Below are 24,682 nucleotides of genomic sequence, written 5' to 3'. Positions count from 1 at the left end.
TAAATAAGGATACGATTTTTTAACTTTGTATACCATTCGTCTAGAAAAGTTTCAAACCATGTGTATCACTTGCTGGATTTAAAAAAATTCATGATGGATTATATGTTCTATTTGATTGGAATACTTGTTATATCTTTACAATTTGCGGGTAATTGTTGTATTTTTTATTTTTCATTTTCATATATATTCATCAGTTGAACTTTCCAGCTGCCTGACTAAAGAATAGAATCTCTATATAAGACAATATATCCATTAAACTAAATATTTATTGAAACACTCTTCTAAACATGTTTCAAAATTACTTAGTTTAATGAATTATTACTTAGTGTTATGGATTTATTGTAAAATAGAAGGATTCTGTTGTATAGTTATGACACCAGGTAAGTCAACTGATGAACAAAAACTAATTTTGGTTAAATTTAAAATTTTCAATTTTAAGTCATTTTTGGAGGTAATATACATTTCACATCTTGAGATCGAAATAGCGAGCAAGCGACATTAAGGCTGACGCAGAGTAAATCGTCGGTTTTATGGTACATGGTAGCTATTCCATAGAAAACCTTTTTCGTCCAATAAGATTCGACCATTCAAACTTTTTGACGGAACTGCTAGAGGGCTCAATATTTGATTTTAGAAAATAAACAATGGAGTAAGGTTAAATTCAATATCGTCCTCAAGTCATATTTGGCCAAGTTGTTTTAGACTGATTTGCCACAATCGAGCTATCTGAACCGTGGGACAGAAGAGAAGCTTTTAATCCCATTATAAAATATTATTTCACTTGTCGAATATTTTTTAAATAACAAGCCAAAGCATTTTCCCATCTTCGTGGTTCCAGACCCTTGTGACAAAGATTGTGCATGTGAGATTCCCCGACAGTTGGAAATAAAACAAAAGTAGGTTAATGTCGATGTAAAGGATTTTGTTTTCAATTAACAACGTAAGAAAGAAAGCTATTAGGTCTCAAAGAATAAAAATTCTCGATCAATATTGTCAAGGCCTAGTATTTAATATATCAATGAGGATTATGATAAGTCCTTTATGAGCATTTAATCATATATTTTTCTCGCAGTTATTGATAGTTATAATAAAATAATCTAAAAATGAATCGATATGTTCGTTCAAGTTACCTCCCTTAAATGATAAAAAAAAATGTTTGGGCGCCATGAGTGACAATTTTGTACATTACATTATTTCCCAGGAAAATGTTGCTGCAAAACCCAGCAGATAAAAGATGATGCATGTCGATTTTAACGATGATCGGACAATTTTGCACTGATTGACAACATAAGACTTTGTTTGATTGTGCTTAGATCACTATGTACACCGCTTTGTTAAAATAATACCTTAGACGGAGACCATGTAGTTTTAACTGCGTATCCTTTTTATACGCCCACTTGAAATGGGGGGCGTATATTGTCGTCACCCATATCCGTCCGTTCGTCCGTCCTTCGGTCTGTCGGTCCGTCCACAATTCCTCGTAAACACTCTACAAGACACAATTCTTTGACGAAACTTGGCTTGAGCGTTTGTTATCATCCAAGGATAAAGCCTATCAGAAAAATCGAAAAATAGTATGAGTTATTGCCCTTGTTCTTGAAAACGCGTTCAATATTTAGCTTGTAAACATTCTAGAAGGCTCAATTCATGACAGATTTTGACGAAACTTGGTGAAATTGTTTATTATCACCCATGGATAATCCCTATTGAAACTAAAAAAAAATCTAAATATGTTTCATAGGAGTTATTTACCTCGTTCTTGAAAACGCTTTCAAATTTTAGCTCTTAAACACTAAAAGCCTTGATTCTTGCCGGATTTTGACCAAACTTGGTTTTATTATTCAGTACCGTGCTGAAGATTGAATATTTGCCTTCTAGAGTTTTCACAAGCTAAAAATTGAACATGTTTTCAAGAACAAAGGAAATAACTCATACTTAATATATTATTACTTCTTTTGAATTCTTTAGGGCGATACTTAATATATTATTCAGTATCGCCCTAAAGAATTCAAAAGAAGTGTATGACTGAAAGTTGAATATTTCATACTGGTGATTGTTACTGTACTGCTAAATATTTTTATTCAAAATCAAAGCTGCTAGTGGGCGTATATTACCTTGCCTGGCAAGCTATCTTCTATATTTATAAAATTCTTTTAAATGAAAAAAATAAAAAATATATAAATATCACAGCTTATACAAATTCATTTGAAATAAAAACTTAATATGACCCATCAAAAAATTGTGTCTCTGGAGAATACGGACATTTGCTCGTCATGTGTCATGTTAATGTACTGCCAAATATTTTTTTATTTAAAATCAAAGATGCCAGTAGGCGTACATTACTTTGCCTGACAAGCTATCTTGTAATCTTCCTATACATTAGATCATAGATTTTACTATCGCATTTTGGTGGGTTGGGTGGTTAATCTTTAGAGTCAACAACACTGTGAGCAGAGAAGGTTCAAATATAATAATTGATTTAATTTCATGATTTCAGATTATTCCATGTCTTTGTCTAGGCGAATACTAGTGATGCATAAAATCAAAGCAACATGGAATGAAGCATATGCACAATGTGTTGCTGATGGTGGACAACTTATGAAATACTATTCCATAGAAGATGATAAAGCTCTCGATAAGTGGCTCGGGGGTGGTCCGTAAGTTGGAATAATGTCGCATTATTATTATTATCATTATGTGTATTATTATATAGCAACTGTTTATTATGATTATGTCAAATCACACACTGGTTGTTATTATTATTATTGAGTGACCATTATTATCATCATGACAAGTCATACAATGACGATTAATATTATTATTATTAATATTATAACAAGACACAATATCATATTTCTAAAAATATAATATCAATGAACTCATTTCAGGAGCGAAGATTTTTGGATTGGATTGAACTCAGATAGTACGAGTACGGGCAACGAAAATGACTTTGTGTATGCTGATTGTCAAAGTATATCTACATCATGGACTAAATGGGAGGGTGGTTTCAAAAGCGAAGGGGAAAAGGGCTGTGTTGTAGCAAAGAAGGACACAAGGACATGGTATAGAGAAGTTTGTTCGACTGAAAAATATTTTCTGTGCGAAAAACTAGAGGGTGAGTTTGTATATTTTAGTAACAAAAACAATGAATTGGTTTAAAACGGAATGCCAAGCTGTTAAAAACACGTCAAGCGAATGCGATAAAAAACATAAAAAGCTGTACACATATTGTGTACGCCAAGGGTAATAACTCTTGAACATTCAACATTAAACGAAACGTCCCATGAGAAATTAACATAACAATACAGCATTAGTCGGAGCAACGCCATTTTCAAACGTTCGCTATAGAAATATATTATAAAGAATGATATAAAAAAAAAACAATTGGCATTTGATGAAGATAAAATAATTTCTTCTTTGCAATTCTCAATTAAATTTTCTCTGAATTCTATGCATTATACTCTTTGAACAGGAAGACGAAAAGTAATCTTCTTTCTTTTCAGGTCCATGCACATATGAATCTGTAAACTCAGATTGTGTAAGTTCTGGAGGAGTAACACAACCATTTGTGTCCAATAGTGGCAGTGAATGTCGTGAAAAATGTGACACTGAAATTATGAATAGCAAACACTGTTTTGCATATAGTCTAGATTCAAACTGCGTGCTATATTTTTCAACGAATCCATATTTCTGTGATAATGCATCAGGAAACACAAATACTCATCTACGAAGGTGTTACTCGTGTAAGTTAAAGAAGGAAGCTCTAGTTCAGTAGTATTGCACAGGAATAAGAATATAAAACTTGTAAAGGGATGCATTTAAGCCAACGAAACGAATTAAAAGTTTTGATGTTAGAATGGAAATTGTGTAAAATTTGATAATTTCACAAAAATAGCAATCTTGACATTTACCGATCAGGGCAATTTTTAAAAGGAACCAACTCCCTAGACTTCTACATGAATCAATACACGATTTACCGAGAATAGTACTAAACTGAACATCTGTTGCCTTCGATTATCCTTACACTAACGAAGCTTTATGGGGCCGTCACACCATGACGTTCTGGTCAGCGTTCTATGACGTTTGAGGAAACGTTGGTAGTTCCCGGTCGCTGGGCTAGCGCCAGAAGAGCGTTGTGTGAACGCTAGTGAGAACGCTGGTCAGGAAAAAAAGTTTCGAACATGCACAAAAGTTCTCACTGAGACCAGCGTTCTTCAACGTTTAATTTTAAACGCTGAATAACGTTTAAGAACGTTCGTGGAACCGTTTAACGGTCCCCTGGCGCACGCAGCGTGTGACTAAAATTAACACGCCAGCAAGACGCCATTCTGTCGTTATTCACACGTTGACAAATCGTTCGTCGCGCGCCAGTGGCACGTTAGCACACGCTAATCTTGCTTGGTCGCTGTTTACGCTTCTCGTGCTACGCTAGTCATGCGTTAGGCACACGTTAATCAGACGCCAGATGTTTGAACAATTAGAACGTTCAGAGAACGTTGACCGGAACGCTATGGTGTGAGGGACCCATATGAAATGGACTATACGTACATTTTCTGAATTCATACTACTTTCGGAAAATGGGTACTTGTCTAAGAAATATTGCTAAAATTAAGTCTATTTCTTGGTATTATGTGCTCAATTAGGTTGATTATTTTGTAACTTTTTTGACATCCAATTCTCTTTAGATGAAACGAGTAACCAGAAACCTTTATCTGCGAATACAAAGGCTGGCCCGAATGCACGAACTTGTACGAGTTATGTACCGCCTACCACAACAACAACTACTACTACAACTCAATCGCCAACAACTACGACTCAACCACCAACTACTACAACTGAACAACCAACCACTACGACTACAACTGAACAACCAACCACTACGACTACACCCTCGACCACGACTCAGCCGCCAACCACTACGGCTGAACGTACTACAACAACCACAGTACCAACAACAACAACCACTACTTCACCAAATACTACGGCCACTACCTTACCACCACCTACTAGTCCTACTACCACAAGCTTAACGACAACAACCACCCCATCGCCAACTACAACCACAACATCAGCGAATGCTACGGTTACTACCAGCCCGACTCAGCCACCAATTACAATACCTACAACCAATTCACTATCAAGCACCACAACTAAACCACCATCAACGACAACCACTAATTTACCCCCAACTACTAGCACAAGCTTTGTTGTGGCAACATCCTCGTTTATTCAAAGCACCCAAACATCACAGGTAATCATAATATTTAAATTACAGAAAATGTAGCTTAAGTTTAAAAGATTATTTTTATATTATGTTTTTATAACTTATGTCCCAGTCAGCACTGGCTCTGGGATATTAGGTACTTTTTTTTTATTTGAAGTGACTATATTGCACTTGCTTGAACGTGCTTTTAGATATTGAAATGATACTGGTGGCGATCAGTGCCATACACAATACTTGAGAGGTCATTTGCATGGAAGCAATATGCCGCTTTCTCTTTCTCGCTTTCCGATATCCATTGGGCATGGGTTTATTGTCCCACCTGAATGACCAGAAGGCTTCCATTTCAGCCACCCTTCACTTGACCTGTGTAACTGATGCAGGAAACGAGAGTAAAAGTGCAGTTAAATGTAGTTATCCCGATTAAGTTGAGATCGAACTCCAACCCCGTCTAGATTCGCACGCAAGCCCCTTACAAACCCCTTTTAGATATTCAAAACATGCTCTATACATCAATGTTTCAGGAAACATCGACAGATACAAGGCAATGTATATGTGATATTTGTGGTACAAGAAATCTCACATCAATTCAAGAAGAAATGAAACAAGTAATGAACTATTTAAAAGTGAACAACGCAAAATTATCATCTACCAGACGTAAAAAAGAATCAGCCGCAGACGAGAGACCTTCTGCTCAAAATATAGGGTACATAGGAGTGTTCATGATAGTGGGAATATTTGGAGCTCTTTGTTTTTCAGACATTCATAAGATTTATACCGATATAAGGTGGATTTTTCGATAGCTTCTTGAACACTTTTGCAATATATTAATGTAATCTTCCGAAGTATTCAATGTCAGATGTAAGATGTGCTTGCTTGAAAATGTGAAATCAGTGATGTTTCAAGTCATTAAATCTAACATTGTATTTTACTTGAGGCTTCAGTCATGCTTCGTTTCTGCTTAAAAAATCACTTCTGATTTTACAAAATTCAACTTTCATTAATTCACACCTCTAGAGGATTTTTTTTAATATAAGTTAGTTATTATTTTAAGGAAGATGTTTGATAAGCTTTCGTTACCTTGATTATTTTATAACTACAACATTTTATTAATATATATATATATGCATTTCATACTATACGAATACTGGGAAATGTCCAATGCTTATGGAACTCTACTACAATTTTATGTATACATCCTTGATGTTGACATTCGTCAAAATAACCTTTTGACCTAATCTGATGACATCTACTTTAACTAATCAAATTCCTCCAATCTCCCACAAACGCCAAAGCTGGAGAAGGCGTAAATTTGATTGGTTTAATCACGCTGGGTCAAAAGGTTAATTCGACAAATGTTGAAGAGTACGATCGTCACAAAAAATTAAAAAAAAAAACGAAACGAAAATTGGCATGCTGTTCTTTGTCACAAGCTGAAATTTCTTTTAATACCTACTGAGAAAAAGTTCATTCTCGCTTGGCACTTGAAAAATAAATTCTTCACTGCCGCCTCCATCTCTCGTGGACATTTAAGGATATAAGCAAATATCAGCTATCACATCCGTTTGTAGTTTTGCCATTAATAAGAAGCTAACCAACATTTATCCACTGATTGTAAATTGTATTTTCATGCACGAAACCAATCCATAAACCTTTTACTAAAACCCCTTTTATTTGGCACAAGTACATCCATTTTAACTTTAAGCTGTCGGTTTTGAGTGAATCTTCGAACGCTTTATCACCTTAAATTTATATATATGTAGAAAGGAGCATAATTGAATATTTACATTATATTTATTATATTGTTTTTTTAAGGAGAGAGCACTGTACATAACTGACAAAAGTTTGTTCTTTAATTAACATCTGTAAATAAAGTTTGTTTTTACACAAAAGTAAAGCGTTTGAAAAATATCCGATGAGGAAGAACTTTCCTTAAGATGCAATGATTTTACATTCAATGATATCTGCAAACTGCACACAGACGTAGAAAAGTAGAAGTTTAACAACAAGTGATTCATGGTCGATGTTTAATAATTAATTGCTTACCAACATGATTTTAAGATAAGTAACAGTGCTTCAAACACAATGGTCAGGCGAATCTAATCCTACTCGTTCCTCGAGCGCGATATACGCATGGGATATCAACACAATGGCATAAAATGTTTAGTACAGATTCCAAAAGTTATGCCAAATTTGGCTTTTGTCATGGTGAAAATTCTCCATCCGTATATCACGTCCGAGGAACAGAAAGGGCCACATTTGTTGGGCTATAAACACCACTTTAAATTAACTCGTGAATTGAACAGAAATCTTAGTACCTAGTAGAGTTCTGTGCTTATCAACTTTGCAAGAAAGAAAATTAAAGTGAGTAAAAATAATGTTTGAATTTTACTTCTGCCATGCGAATTCATTGAATCACGATCAAAGGACACAAGTCGCTGTCGTTTCGAAGAAGCGAGGAATCTGACCTGAATAATTGAACGAGGTTTGTTTTTTATATACAAAGACATGGGTCTATTGTTGTTTTTTCTATTTTTCAAACGATTGGATTGAAGAGAATTTTTCTACATTAGTGATTAATTGTTTTCTTTTTTCATGCCATTAAACTCAATCTTGAACTACGTTATTTTCTAAACGAACTTTTAATGTAATCACTTGAAGACAACATTTTTTTAAAGTATGTTACGGATTTGTGCAGCTCCATTGCTTGTATTTTTACTTTTCTTTATGACAGGTAAGACTTTACAGATATTTAACAGTATTTCTAGACTGATTCTACAAATTGGGATTACAGTTGTCAAAACGAATATGACAAAACAAAATCTGATATCAATCGGTCCTAATTTTGAACGCATTGGATATTTAGATGTCAATTTATATCGGACCGATTTTTAAAATATGTGGGATAATATGTTTTGATTCAAAATTATTTCACTCTGGGCTCTATGCAACAATCCCAAAGACACTTTTCGTGACTCGCTTTTGTGTTTTGAAGTTAGTACGCCTTTCCGACATCATGGCATTATCTACAGATACGGTCAGATAAGGAAACTTTTACAGCGATTAATAACCATGAGTATATTTAAGGGAATAACTGAACGATATTAATATTTCATAACAACTGAATTCTAAATATTTCAGGTCTAATATTCTAAGATTTGTAGATCTGTAGACATCTTATACCACATTTACATACTCACCTATGATTGATATACTTCCTCATGTTAAAAGTTCATTAGCTGCTATCAATGTTTCGCCAATATGTTGTTTGCATTTCGGATCGTTAGTTTATTTATGTAACTTCCTAGTAAATAGTTTTGTTTTTATTATTTAATTAATTTGTTGCGATACGTGTGACGCCCTAGCATGTATATTAGCGCCTAAAACCTCTTTTTATCATAATTTGTTTCTTTTGCTCAGATGTATCGTATTGTTTACTTCGAGAATTTGTATTGTATACCCAAAAAACATCATGGAATGATGCTTATGTAAAATGTAAACAGGACGGAGGTCAATTATTAAAACTGTATTCAAAAGAAGAAGATTTAGCGCTGGAGAGATTAATGAACAAAGACCCGTAAGAAATAATTTTTAACTAGCTTCTTACTATCTTATAGCTTCTGTCGTTCAAACTCTCGTTCAACATTTCATATTTTTACAGGAAATAAAGCTCTATTGTCTGAGAAAAGTAAAAAGCTTTGTTTTTTTAATCTTGTCCGTTATTTTTTTTTATGAGAAATTGAATAGCAGTCTTAAAATAGTACTGTTAGTCTTACAGTGTATTTGCTTTGATAAAAATATAAACATGAGCACTTGATTTGACAATATTAAGCCAAAATTTGGAACTTTTATGGGATGAGGAGAGAAAAATGTTTCTCTTAAATGTAAACTTACAAACAATTATCATCTTATCAACGCAAAGACATTCTAAGAACAAAAGTACTATTTGGAGGCTGTTTTTCCAATTCAATTAAAAAAAACCTAAAAAAAAAATTAAACTTTTAACTTTGCTGGCAGTAGAGATATAACTTGTATTTTAAAATTACACTTTTATGAGCCCTAAATCAGGTTTTCCACTGTCCCGCCAATTGTATTGATGAATATCATTGGTTGAGAACTAAATCCTCGACTAATCAAAATATAGTGTTGGTCTGGTGGCGGTAATATATCTTAAGTTGGTGATAATGATATCCTTTATATTTATTGTAGGAATGACGATTTTTGGATAGGTTTAAACACAGACGATCCTAATGCTCGATGGGAGTCCGATTTTAAATTTGCTGATTGTCAACCATTGTCGTGGAGTAATTGGGACAATGGATTCAAACAAGAAAGTCATAAACAATGTATTCTCGTCAAGAAAGACACTCGCCTCTGGTACAGAGAAGACTGTTCCCAGGAAAGTAGTTTCATTTGTGACATACCAAAGGGTTCGTTGTTATTAATTCCCTAAAATATGTTGTTTATTTTTGTTGATTTAACACCATATCAAGAATACGTCACAAGAACTGTGACGTTTTTGCAAAGTTGAGTTTTAAATAAGAACTTACCAATGGGCCAGTCCAAGACCCTGTCCTCAAACAGTTATAACAATAAACCCTATGTCATTATAAATTTTTTACAAATTGTCGTGCAGACCACTTGAAAACACTTTATAATGTAAATGTTTTTTAATGGCAATCAATAATATTCCAACGAATGTAAAATACTCATATGATCGATTGGTAATCAACAATTTTTAGTAATACACTCTTGACGGTAATTAAATGGAAATTTTTACATGCCATAGTTTAAGTTAAATATTATTCTAGAAATATTTTGTTTCAAACTGCTGTATCTTTGCGTAGAAAAATAGTTGTTTTTGTTTTCATTTGCTAGTTAAGAATCAGTGGTGACTCCATTTCGGTGGATGTTGCATCCTTGGAAAATTGTACCCCCACTTCATTTTTAACAAATTTAAAAATATGGTACTGGCATGTTTTTGCAATAAAAAAATTGTCAAAATGCACCAAATCAATTTAATTTTTAGAAAGTTTTCTTGGGAGAACCCTCTAAGACGCTCCTTCAGAGGCTTGTGACTATGACACTTCCGAGGAGTTACCACACTGAGTTGGTTGGTTAATAGATGACAAGTTAACGTTGGCTTCCAGCGGATGCTGATATCGCAAACTATCGAGTCAGTCTGTCCCCTATTTGTAACCTCAAGTCTCGGGAGGCTGGCACTGCCACCAGGTAGAATTGACAAGTGCAGTTCTAGTTGTGATGTATAGATTACTTCAGTTACTATCCATGATCTGAAGATACTTTTATACATCATTATTAAGATCGGGGAAATATTTATTTAAATAAATTAAATATTTCATTTAGGTGATTGTACATATGAAAAAAACATTCGAGACTGTCCGACTGCATATGAAGATAAACAAATAATTGACAAACAAACCAGAGAGAATTGTCAATATTTATGTGAAAAGGAGATAAAAAATGGAAAGAAATGTTACGCCTATCATTTCTCAAAATTGTGTGTCCTGTACCATTCCAGCGACCCATATTTCTGTGAAAAAAGTGGAGGAACAATTAGTGTGCATTTACGAAGATGTTATTCATGTAAGTATAGATTTAAAGTCTTTTATTCATACACACTAACATGATCGATTTTTTTTATTTATGAACTGGCGCTCGATTGGGGGGTTCTGAACAGGTTCCGTCTGTTCCAATACTGGCCTCAATCAAACGGGACGGAAGCGGACATGTCACATTTAAAATGTTCCCATTTATTTCCTTCTCGTACTATTTTCTTGGAACAAGTGGAACCTGTTCTGAAACCCTGTTCAAACGTGCTTTATTGAATCCCAAATGTGCAGAGCTCACTTGCAGCCATCATCTTTGCCGGAAATCAAACAGATCGGCGAAACTAGCTTGCTCTCAAGGTATTCCGAAACGGAAATAAACCAATGCCTATGATTTGTATTAAAGAAGTCTGTTGTCCTGTGCGCCAGTCTGGAGAAGGGATAAAAAGTGGCCCGGATTGGAACAAGGATTGAAATCAATATCATGTTTGATCTAGTAAATATCATATTTCCCTACACTTATCACAGAAAATGACTAGAGATGTATTGGGTAACCATTGCAACTGTTCACAATGATACACAGTTCTAGTCATTTGTTTCCTTCTTCTGAAGGTTACTTCGCAAATTCTTAATTGTGATATGGGCAATGTGAGACAATCCTAACCTGGCACCTTTGAAGGCAATTGTTTTATAGGTTTTAACCCTTTTTCACCAACTGAGTCATCAGATCAAATATGATTTAGAAACGGACTTACAAGGCTCACACCGATTTCTTCCAACTATGCATAAAGTAACACTAAAATATAGTATATAATTATCTCTTGACAGTTCGAGTGTATACGGAGGATGTAACAGTAGCCCAGGTGTTTAGTTCGCCTAAGGTCCGGACTTGCACTATCTACGACCTAAATTCTATAGCCACAACTACCGAATCTACTGAATCCACAACAACTACCCATCCTGCGACTTCAAGTGCAAGAACAACCACCAAACCTGTAACTACAACAACAGCTATACAAACCACGACTTCATCCACCACATCCGAATCTAAGACAACAACGGCTACACAACTTACGACTTCATCCATCACTTTCCAACCTACAACCAAATCAACAACTAGGACTTCTAATACAACTGACCAAGCCACGACTTCGAATACAACCACTCAATATGCTACTGTTCCTAGGAATTCAACCACCACAGCACAACTCTCATCTTCAATCACCCAATCTAGAAATTCAACTACGTCCACAACAAGAGCTACATCACAAACGACTTCAATCGCGCAATCTCTGGCTATAGGAGAGTCATCTAATACTACTTCACCAACTACAACTTTAAACACGGCCACTTCAACTTCGAGCGATGCAACTACAGAACTATCTAGAACTGCGACCACTGCAACCAGATCTCAAACTACAGTATACAACACAACAGAACCTAATCTCGAATCACAATCTCCGAACACCTCACCGTGGTCAATAGGAACGGTAAGAGTGGTTTGTTCTATGTTTATTTTCTTTAGGAGATAAAGCCTCGTAATTGTTCCAACATGAACTTTAGCAACTCTCGTTATTCGCAACAATAACTGGTCATCGTTATGATGTGTGGGCATTTGGACAGATTTAGGCTAACTCGTCGGAAACTCTTAAACGTTTTTTTAAGAAGACATCTCTGTTCCTGAATTGTCTTTACATTTTTTAATTCCAGTCTTTGTGACAATAGAAGCAATGTTGACGTGTTGCATGATGCCATAAAAAGATCAGGGAAATGCCATTTTTATGACATTAATCTATAATTTTTGATTGATCTTTTTCGTCTGCTATAATCAGCATGATTTAGAAAATTGTTAAATTCTATTTCATGCATGATTATTTACTTGAACTGTTCATATTTGTATCTGGATTATGAACGTTTGTCATTTACCACATGGGTACTTCATTAAATGAGTTTCGATCTTTCAATTTACGACCATCCTGTTGATTGCAGCAGCTAGCTTTTTTTTTTATATCAACTCTTCGCCCACGTCGATCTTCAGGGTGTAAGGCAATTGGAATCGGAAAGAATGATCAAAATCTCATAAAGTTTTGTTTAATTTCATATATGGACAAATCAATATTCAATATCCTCATACCAAATGGACTATTTATATCACATAATATTAGCTGTGTTCCAAGAACAAGAGAGGTTAACTTGGATTACCTCCACGATCCACAAACACCCCCTGACCCCTCCGAATATTAGCTGTCCTCGAACAATTAAGTCTGGCTACGGACCGTATACGTAATCAAAGTAAATATAGAATTAATAAACGATTATTGTCTACAACTTGATTGTCATTGTTGGCAGGCCATGAAATACTTATACTCATGTTTTTGTCTTGATTGTTAAAGATAATAAAAAACTAGTTTAATGGGATGCTTTTTGATTATTGTTTAAACTTAACTTCCATGTCGGTCATAGTACATTATTTAGATAATTTTGTCAACACATGTTTGGTAATTAGCTCGGGTATAATAAGCTAACCATCGGTTAAAATTCCCAACGCAACCATTGAAACTAGTGGAATAATAAAATGTAAGAAATAAGAATTGCTAAGTATTGTATGCATCACAGATTTTGATACATTAAAGAAAAATGTGATGGAAAATGGATGACAAATAGACAGATGTCGAAAGATAGAGTTAACTCTTTTAAATGTTCATTTTACACCCTAATCAGTAATTCACCTAACAACTCTATATACTCCTTGGTACTAAGTACTCTAATCTAATATGGACTGATTCATTATACCTGACGACTGACTAACTAATACGAAGTCAAACTAATGGGATATAATCATCAGAAATAAATAAAAAGAAAAGTGAAATACGGAAGACCGATCAAAATCTAAGTTTCTTAATTCCTAATATCTATTTTGTAATTGATGTCCAATATCAATTTATAGATCTCTTCATTGTATGAAAGGTTTTGAACATGTACACCAAAATTGTCATAAGTAAAATTTGAATTAAACTTTTGCTGTTTAAAGTTTAAAATTATTTCTTTATGAGAATATGTACATGTTCATGAAATCTGTGCTTTTTTATTACTTCGTTGGCTGGAAATTTCAACAACATTTATGTTGATTTCAGACAGAAGAGGCGGCAAAATCTGAGTTTTGTGTCTGCGATGCTTGTGGAAAGAGAAACATGACAGCTATTGAAGAAGAAATGAAACAAGTTAGAAAAGATTTAAAAGTGAACAATGCAGAATTATCATCCACAAGACGTAAAAAACAGTCAGCCACCGACAATAGACCATCCGCTCAAAATATAGGGTACATAGGGATTATTTTATTCGTGGCACTTTTTGGATCTATTTTCCTTTCAGATATAACAAAGATATATTCAGATATTAAAACGTTAACATAGTGCTTTTTAATTTATAACGAATATTTTGACGACCATGTGGATACTTTTCTATGTGTTTTTTAGACATTATGTGTGTAATCTGTGCACTGTTCTAAAACTTTATACTTGCAAAATGTCCTCCAGGTTTTTATGCAATATTTGATGTACCTTCGGTTCTAATCTTAAAGGAACATATGCGCCATATGTGTGACCAATCAAACCTCTGTACAGAATTATTTGCTTTTGAAAATTAACAGAAATAAGAAATTCCTAGTTTGAGGTATTTTTGGACGAACTTTGCGACTTTCCTACATTTCTAGTACTTCAGAAGTCTATTTATATATACCCAAGACTCAAATTAACCCTCCAAAATGGCGCATCTGTTTAAAAAGAAACTTATTCTTATCACTATTGCCATTTGTTCTGATTTTTTTAATGATAAGAACATAGTTTTTCTGCTATTCATTGTAATGGGTTTCCGCGTATATAAATTACAAAAATTGTATTTTGACATTCTTAGCATAGAAAAATGCACCCAGCTTGTTAGATTGACACGATGTTTTGTAATCTTATAGAGAATTGATAATATGATAGGTCTTTTTTATGAAACTATACAACGGAGATTGTTCACCCAAAATTATTAGTTATGTGTCGGTAATAACCTGCTTGGTAAAATGATGATGGTCATAACAATTTACTGTTCCGGAATTTTGAATGGTGCATGCTAAAGCAATAAGTCTCATTGATACACATGTCAACTAAAGGCAGTATAACCTCCTTTTGATCACTTTATTTTCAAAGAAGAAAATTAATAGACGTTAAAAATCAAGAATTTGATGTATTTTATTTTTCAAAGAGAAGAAATCCTAATGATATAAATGTCATACAAGAAAAATTCAAGGTATGTCATCTTGACCCTGATGTCAATATATTTCTGTCTGTTAACAATATTTATCATATAAATCATTAAATTTATAAAAGATAATATATTTCTTTATTTTGATAAGAAATAATAACATAATTATGTTTATTTTCTCTATTATTGATAGATGAACTCTCAGCGTTTAGTTTACCGGAAATCAAGTAAAATATAATAAAAGGACACAATGGCATTACAGAAGACATGATAGATATAAGACAAAATTTACCAACAAATATCAGACCTGTAGCTATAGAGGGAAAGGCTGCAATGTATCCCTGAAAAAACAGATCCCCTCGAAAAAATTCAACCGGGCGAAAGCATCCCGGCAACATGACACCACACTATATTGCCCGTCCGGATATATTACTTACTCCTCCGAACAATCAAGTCTGGCTACGGGCCTTACGGATATTACTACCAAATTAATTTCCATTGACGGAAATCTAGTTATCGATATCGCTGAGCAAAAGATATTAATGCTCATGAGAAACGATTCAAAACAGAAACACCAACAGTAGAATACGTTTTCTTAGGCTTATAGAAAACAAGAAACATATGTCTTAATAGTCTTCAAGTGATTCTTTTAGCGATTTACGTAAGCAAAACAAAGTTTTTGAGGAATGCCTCTTGCATGCAAGGTTATACACAGTAAAATTTCACTTCTCTATTGGTATCGGTGGCAACTTTCTATTGCAAGGAGCAATTTCAAAGTGTTTAGATTTATAAGATGGAAACTCTCCTGGTTTAGGCTCAACAACCTTCAGATATGTTCTAGAATCTTCAGAAGCTACTGGAGGAGATATTGGATTTGCTCTATCAATGTTTCCCCTTTCTCTGGGTAAATTAGAAGCTTCAGCTGGGATCCCCTGAATTACCGATCTGTTAGCAATATTTGGTCTTGGAGTTGGTTTGGTATCTATAACGTTCTGTAAACGAATACATGGATCATCAATGTTGGTAGATGGATCATTGACATACGCTGGATTATCTTCAGATTGTATTATCGGTTTGTTCTTAGATACTAAAGGACCTTTATCTTTTGGCTGGTTTTCATACTCTGGTGGATTTGGTGGAATAAAATCTAATTCGCTAGTCCCCTTGAAAGATTTCTGGCTTGCTGGTAGAAGAGCTTTTCTATTTTTCTCCGAAGCACCCGAATTTTCCAGCTGATTTTTAGTAAATATTGGTGTCAGATATCCACCGTCGTGCTTTTTCAAACTTTTACCTGATGACCGATTTGAACTGAAGGATGACTTAGAATTCTTACGCTCAGCTGCCTTTTCGATATTACACTGTTTCACTTTACTTTGATTATTTTTGACATCAATAAAGTCATCTATATAAGGAATGTCACGAGGCTCTGCGTATGGATTTTCTGAAATTAAATATTGATTGAATTCTTCAAATGCATTACCACTATTTATAATATACTTAGTATTTTACAAGGTCTAATAAGTAGAATTTTCAGAAAATACTGACTTATTTCGTTTCTTATTAATTGTTATAAAAAATCTGAGAGTTGTACAGAACCTCGACAAGCATGACTAGCGAAAGGAGTATACTGCATGTCATTTACCTAGGATGTGCAATACTGGTAAGGAAGCATGAGAGGGTGTGTTACTGTAAGGCCGAGGGTTGGGCATTGAACACTAAAGTGTGGTAACCAAATTAAAAAAAAAAGAATTAACAAGAACAAAAGCTTCTTACCATATGTACCAGATGCCGATCTTTGTCTTCCATCAACATCTTTATCACCATCGTCATCATCGTCTTCCATTGTAAACACAGGGTTATGTAGAATACTCATACCAATGGATTCATTATTGAGTACTGGAAGTAACCTGCTAAAAAAGAACATTAAATGGAATATGCGAAGAAATTGTTCGATATGACTACAACATCATTTTAGGGATATTATTGTATAATTTCTAGAACGTCTGGTAAATATTTTCGCGTATAATTACTTGATTTGTAATTTGGTCGGTAATGTCGTTCCTGCCGACATCCTTCACCCAATTTAATTTCAGAACCTTCAAACCTTACTTTATTGCGGTTAATACAAGAAGTACTTGTTAGGCGTCGCTTATCCAGCAACTGAACATACTGCAACTGATATGTCAGTGCGGAATCCCATGTTGAAAGATCACCTATTGATATTTATCATTTGGCACTTCTATTATGCGCTTAGCAATTCCCTAAAGAATTAGTGGTATACCTGTGCTTTGTCGAATATTTTCTTCTTTTTCTGATCAAATAACAGAAGATTATGAAGCAGGTAGCTATTATTATTACTATCAAAATACTTAAACATGAATATATCAGAACTGTCTCTTCTTCTGTTGTCAAGCCACCATCTGATTGAATCAAAAAATATGGAAATATGTTTCACTAGTACTTTTGTCAGCAATTCAACTTTTATGTTCATCTTGAACTTTTTATTGTATGATATTAGTATCGACCAAAAGTTTAAAGACATGATCTGACAAAAGAATCGAATTCTCTTAAATGTGCTTTTCCGTAAAAAAAAAACACTGGTAAAAAAACGCTTGATTTACAATATTTACAAAATAGCCGATGGAGCCAAATTTGGAGATTAGGAAGAAGCAGGAGTAGTAATTCGGATCCACATTCCACATGATGCAGTGACTGCGCCTCGTGATATTTGAACTGGAATATTGTCCTGATGGGCATGCACCCCGAGTGCACTGCGGTGTATCCAACAACTCTTGGCAAATATCGACCGTGTTCGACAGTGTTCAGGGTTCATGGTTAATTCAGTGGTGATAAAATGAGCAAACCTGTCGATGACATAAACAGACTATTTTCACACCATTTGCCCGTATGATCATCATCACACTTACAATATAAATTATCATTATTATGAATACAAATACCATTAAAATAACATGGGTTGCTCTTACACCCAGAAATTAATTTGTTTTCTGAAATGGAACAGAAAATCGCATATCACCAGTGGACAAAAGATTTTAAATGAACCCATTTGGGCCCAAATAATCTTTGTTGTCACTGGTCAGTCCACAAAGGAATCAATATAAATCAAAGTCTATTGATGTTCTTTCACAGTTCACACTCTCATTTTCATGAGACTAAAAAGGTCGTCTAAATAGTGATTTTAAGAACGTCATAAATATACATCACTACGAACTGTTATTAGGTAATGTTAGTACGACGATAGCATTATACAATCTGACATTACTAACTATAAACGAGAATCGCAGATTACCAAGTTTGATAGTTGAATAATTGTAATTATTGGGTTAAGACTTACCTATAACTTGTGCAGTTTCGCAATGAGTTCCTGAAAATCCTCCAACACATTGACAGGTAAAAGAAGCATCGTAATTATCATAGCAAATACCATTATTCAAACAAGGAGAGAACACACAAGGTAATGGTTTGCAGTTTTTATCATATGGTACATTCGATTCCGGACACTCACACCGAAACCCTTCTAAAGATAAGATGTCTGGTATACACGTTGCGTTGGTTAAACAGGGAGATAACTCACAACCAGATTTATAAAGTACATCACAGTTACCTCCCCTCCAATTACGATGACACTTGCATTCATTAGCCTCACAGACACCTAAACAATAATATTTTTTTTAGATAATATAAGAAGGGCGTGCAATTGTTTATGGTCACATGAAACGTTACAATTGCGAATATTGCATTAGATTACTTACGTGTAACACATTAATCATACGATATCAATAGGATGTGTTAGATAACGAGAGATTCATAACTTGCATTCACAAGGAAAATAATTATGGAAACACTTACCGTTAATGCATGTTGAATTACTACAGTTCCAGCTTTCTTTAATTTCACAGAACTTGCCTGAAATAAATCAACATCACACAGCATAAAGAAGATAATAGGTTCTTGGTTCAGCAGATTTGACTTATATCAGAACTTAATGACGTCAAAATTCCAAAGATCCAACCGACTGAGCTGCATTAAAAGCAGTGAAGGGGGGAAGAGGGTTTACATAAAGACTTTCGGTACCTGAAAAGCCTTTAGGACAGACACAGATAGCATCATTTATTCCATAACCATCTTCACAATACCCTCCATTAAGACAGTTCATATGTACACATTCATCTATAGGATCGTGGCAATTCATTCCAGTGAATCCTGAATTACAAACACAATCATATCCACGTGGTCTATCTATACATATCCTGTTGTTTTCAGTACATCGTTTCCATTCCATACATTCATTTATATCTGAAAAAAAAAATTACCTTATACCGGAACTAATGCTCATGTCATTTCTAAAATAATCCCACACAGTATTGACATGAACTTTGAGTTTCAATAAAATGATCACTTGTAAGACATGGTATCCCCCCGCACTCAAAATAAAAATGGTTGCTTATTCTTACTTTCAACAATCAATATGACGATCTTATTTGTAAATAAAAAAAGAGTGGATCCGTTCAACCTCCCTGCGACGAGTTGACAACCTAATATTCATATAGAGAATCTGTAAATAATAATTTGGTTTCAGTGTTTAAGAAAGAGATCAAAATTGTATCAGAATTACCTAAGCATCGAGATTGATTCCGCACGGATACTGCACCACAAATTCCTTTCAACGAATCTGACCAGGCAATCAACCTTCCCAATTCAGCACTGCAACTGCTATTGTTATATATAGTATGTATTTTATCTTCAGGAATGACAGAGTCAAACATATTAAATTGGCTTATTTCACCAGTAAAGGCATTCCAGATATTTCTAGTTCCACCATAATAATCCTCTTTAAATCCTAAATCAATAAAAATAGAATTGTGAATAAAAGTATATTTTCTCAATATAATATATACGACACTGCAACATACTTGGACAATGAGACCAAATGGGAAAGGGTAGTGGTGAACTAATTCTAAGTTAAACAAAAAAAAGCAACAATATGTTGCAATACGAAAAGTAAAAAGAAAGAGCACTACCCATCTCAGATCGACACTGCGACTGGCAGAATCTTGATATAAAAATCACAGCTGTCGCTAGTTACCAAGATTGAACCCTGTCGACCTCAATGGTTAAGAGATCGTTACTCATCCTGGACCACCTCAATGATCTATGGTTTTATATTCCTAGTGAATGTTATGCACCCGTGCCTTAGGAAGAAAAGAAAAGATTGTATTTACCTAATGTTAAAGATCTTCGGACGGGAAGCGACATGCCTTGAGCGAATTTGAAACCATTTCCTGAAATTGTGCCATTGATATAGACATTCCAGATACCATATTTAGAAGACCAATCTAATATAACATGATGCCAATGGCCCCGTGGAAGATCTATTGGTGTGACGACTTTCGAGTCCATCACTGAAAACTGAAATAAGAATGGAATATTTATTTCTTGCCAAAAATTGACACATACTGAATATACTAAATTCTGTTTCTGTGCACCTTGCTATGTAAATCCATTGAGGCAATTTGCAGAATTTTCTCAAACAGCATTAGCGTTGTGACGACCTCCTTTGGATTGTCAATCCTTAACATAGCTTTATCCTAGGCATACTTCAGCTACGAAGTTAAGAAAGTAATTGTTTTATACTAAAAGCACTGAATAGATCATACACTTAACAATTGAAGCTATTGAAAGCTAACCCTCGAACCTATTCACTTATGACAACTTTAATTAATATTTTTATTATCAGATTCAGTTTCGAAAATACAAACCGTTAGAATATTATTCTTCTCTTCCACTGAAATAACATCAACAAAATCTCCAAAATCATCACTATCCGTGTAAGACAATAATACTCCAATATCTTTCTGATATGACCGGAACCAAAGTGATATGGTAAATTCTATAATCTTGGAATCATGAAATGGGTGATAGCGAACATAACCAATACCCAGATTGTTGTCTAACTGAAGATCAAAATTCTGTGGTGCCACTATTATAAATGAAATATACATATATATCACGTATAAAGCACACTGGATACAATTTCTAAAAATATGATTAGCTATGTGACCTCGAATGATAACTTTAGAATTTTAAAATAAGGCAGTCAATTCTTTTTGAACCCTGGTGCTTTAGCGAATAACCTGAAATTAGACCAGACTTTATTTATTATAGAAATTGATTTGCAAATGCTCGATCAAATTGAAAAAAAAAAATCACAATGCTTTTAAACATCCATCCAGGAAACGGAAGAAGTTAAATGTTACATACCTTCTTCACAATGGCGACCACCGAAACCGGGTATACATCTACACATATATTCATCATAGCCATCAACACACGTGGCACTGTTCTTACAGGGTGAAGAGGAACAATCATCAACATTAACCTCACAACGTATACCTACGAGGTAAGAAACATCTATATTTTACAAGGATAACAACTAAGGTTCACAGTTAAGGATCATTTCTGCCAAATCCTTTGGCATTGATCTTTCCCCGATTACCCGTATTCATTTACAGTTGGTTCGACTGGAATTTTAAGTGAAGATGACTTATTCAAGGTCACCGGAGTTGCACACGATAATCAAGATTAGAACCCACAGACAGAACAGTTTCGAGTGTTCAAAAGAAAGGTTCTAATGACTGTAGTAATATTCCAATACGATATGAAATGCCGAAAAGGGATTTGAAAGTATTATTACCAACAAAACAGAAATTATTGCTGAAGTCATCAGATGAGTAGACAATTTCCAATAACACTCATTTTCAAATAATACAAGAGAATTAACACAGTACCTGAATATCCCCGAACACAAGAACAACTTGGTCCCTCTTCGTTCTCAATACATCTACCATTATTTTGACAATCTACATGTCGACAATTATAATTGATTGCTACATCACAATTTCTACCTACAAAATAAAGGATCTTTGTTTTCTTGCCTGGCTGTGTTGATCATCATAACATTATTTCAAAATTGAACTTCAAACGATCCCAGTCTATCAGTAAACTGAAGTGGCTATATTAAAAATGAAAACTAATAAAAAAAATATCGATTAACAGAAACAGAAATACTATTTCAACCATTTAATTAAATGACTGTTAAATTGGGAAGGATGTCTCTAACCATGGGCATCTAAACGCTATCTAAAAAAATAGTCCTAGATAAGGAACATCACCTGCATAACCATGTGCACAATCACACACATAGCCATATTCCTCATTTTTACACATTCCATTAAGGCATGGGTTAGATTCACAATAGTCCAGTTTTATATCACACAATTCTCCAGTAAAATTGTGTAGACAGTAACACTGGAATATACCATATCCTTCATCTAAACATGATCCACCATTAAAGCACGATGTCTTCGCACATGGACTGATATACGTCTCACATTGGTCACCTGGAAGTATTGTTAAAACCTGTTTGTAGCACACAAAATGTATATAAAAAAGGCCCACCATCATATCTCAATTTTTTATCCAACACGATAGCATAAGATGACACCTTGTCTAATGACACAATCGTTCAGTTCTCCCTGTAAGCATTTATTCCTTTACTCATACATTATCATTCTAGTGTAAACGACCCAGAGGAAAACAGGGTTCTTGTTCTTCATACCTAGACTGAATAGAACATGTAAGATATACTTAAAAACAAGAGTAGTAGTATATAGAAACATACCACGGAAATAATCATAACAAGCACAGTTATATCCACCAGCATCTTGGAAACAGGATCCATTGTTAAAGCAAGGATTCGGCTGACAAAGGTCATAAGGTATTTCACATTGCGATCCAGAGTACCCAATTGGACAATTACAGAGTATGTCTTCACCAACTGGAACACACTGTCCACCATTCATACAAACTGAATCATTACAGCTTGGGCAAAAGGATGAGTTGCTGCCTTCAAGGCACGACATCTTCAAAGACGGATCTAACGGAATATTTCAATATATCGTGTTAGGAAAACAAACCACAAAATATGTTTGAGAGCTACTTTCATATCCTGTACAAAGTTATGAGTGTTGAAATGACAGGTGAAATACCGAGAGTAAAGATACCACGGAGGTTTAGTAGTAAAGCCTGAGAGAAACCATTGGATCCTCAAAACCTGATCTGCTTTATCAGAACAACTTAAATGGACGCCAACAAATCTTAATTCCAGAAAAACATTCAAAATACCCAAAAGTTCAAAGGAGCACAATTAAGGGGATTCGGCAGCTTCTTTATTATTGGATATTCTATAGTCTAGAATGTACCAAAAAGAAGAAACATTAATTATATTGTTAAAACAAATACATGTATTGGGAAATCTGTCTTTCCTGCGATGAAAGGAGGAAAACACATACCTACACAATCATCTAATGTCGTAAAACCAACACCAAGAGTTAGGGTATTGTTAGGGCACACTTTACAATGTGTCTGTCCAGTCTCGTCTTGATATGTATTGACATCACATGGATCGCATGGTTTATAACCAGTTGGTGATACATAACCTTGTGGACACGGTACTAAATAAACATGAAAATCACAATGAATATTGCATAGTGGTAATGGCATAAATATTGAACTGGGGACTACATACTTAAAAGGAATTGTAAAAAGGTTTACTAAACTTTTACGTTATCGGGAACACCGATAGCATCGATTTGCATCATTCAAATTTTCAATCAGACGCCTGTGGTTGTTGCAATTCCACTTAAACTATGACGTCACTATCGCAAATATCAAAGGCAGCTTTTGTGATAGTGACGCGATACAAAGCTGACTTTTGGTGTAATTGGACGAGATGCAGACGTCTGACCGAAAATGGGAACAATTCAAATGATTGATATCAGTGTCCCCGATGCACATAAAAAGTTTTTAAAAGCCTGTTTGTAATCTCTATAAAGAACATATGGATAGAAGTAATCACTTAAACAATATATTAAAAGGTAGTTTCATAATTGATTTTTAAGACAAACGTGTTTGTTTTGGGATCATTATCAATATCTAGAAATGTCATAACCAACCTGTACAATTATTGAAACTCACTGCACCATTTTGGATAGTTGTGTGTCCATAAGGACATTTTTTACATTCAATTTGGGCATTTTTATCTTGATAGAACCCGATGGAACATGGTGAACATGATTCATTCAGCAATTTTGTACCTCTTGGACAACCAACTGCAAAATATTGCATAGGGATTAAACACTACAAACAATGATAAATTAGTGTAAATAAACTGAGTTTTGTTTCTTGCTATTTGCACTCGACATTGATTTTGATTGATTTTCTTATTCACTATTTATTTCAGAGAATGTAGATAATACAAAACCAGTTAAAAATCAACATATTTTTCTTCCTTTTTGCACTCGACATTGATTTGGATTGATTTTCTTTTTTTACCTTTAATATCAGAGAATCTAGGTAATCTAAAACAAATTTAAAATGTTTGTTAAGATATTCTCGATATTCGTTGCTATTCAAATTTGCAATGTATATTTCTTGAAAAAAGTGATCCTACCACATTGCTCAACTGTATCCAAAACGGGAATATACCCGACATCACAGTTAACCACTGACGGCTCTTGGAAATCTAGATTCTGTGGAGTAAGAATCATATCCTCCTCCTCAA

General features: G+C 34.4%; 2 protein-coding genes across 2 annotated transcripts; one reads left to right on the top strand and one right to left on the bottom strand.

Moving 5' to 3' along the window:
• Positions 1-370: 370 nt before the first annotated feature.
• Positions 371-14,191, top strand: LOTGIDRAFT_171894 (hypothetical protein; the record flags this gene model as incomplete). The annotated part of the gene is made up of 13 exons (XM_009048467.1): positions 371-380; positions 2,498-2,657; positions 2,889-3,115; positions 3,504-3,743; positions 4,686-5,251; positions 5,746-5,927; positions 7,900-7,955; positions 8,642-8,798; positions 9,431-9,651; positions 10,589-10,828; positions 11,620-12,281; positions 13,926-14,110; positions 14,164-14,191. The coding sequence occupies 13 exons, from the start codon at positions 371-373 to the stop codon at positions 14,189-14,191; spliced, it is 2,934 nt and encodes a 977-aa protein (XP_009046715.1).
• A 4,192-nt stretch (positions 14,192-18,383) lies between these two features.
• On the bottom strand, positions 18,384-22,922 carry LOTGIDRAFT_138118 (hypothetical protein; the record flags this gene model as incomplete). The annotated part of the gene is made up of 6 exons (XM_009048466.1): positions 18,384-18,664; positions 19,126-19,356; positions 21,322-21,453; positions 21,849-21,965; positions 22,233-22,460; positions 22,742-22,922. 6 exons carry the CDS (start codon positions 22,920-22,922, stop codon positions 18,384-18,386), a joined length of 1,170 nt encoding a protein of 389 aa, XP_009046714.1.
• Between the last annotated feature and the right edge of the window lie 1,760 nt (positions 22,923-24,682).

The sequence above is a fragment of the Lottia gigantea genome, assembly GCF_000327385.1.
Source record: "Lottia gigantea unplaced genomic scaffold LOTGIsca_122, whole genome shotgun sequence".
NCBI lineage: Eukaryota > Metazoa > Mollusca > Gastropoda > Lottiidae > Lottia > Lottia gigantea.
Note: the sequence above shows the minus strand (reverse complement) of the source record. Positions and strands in the feature narration are given on the sequence as shown.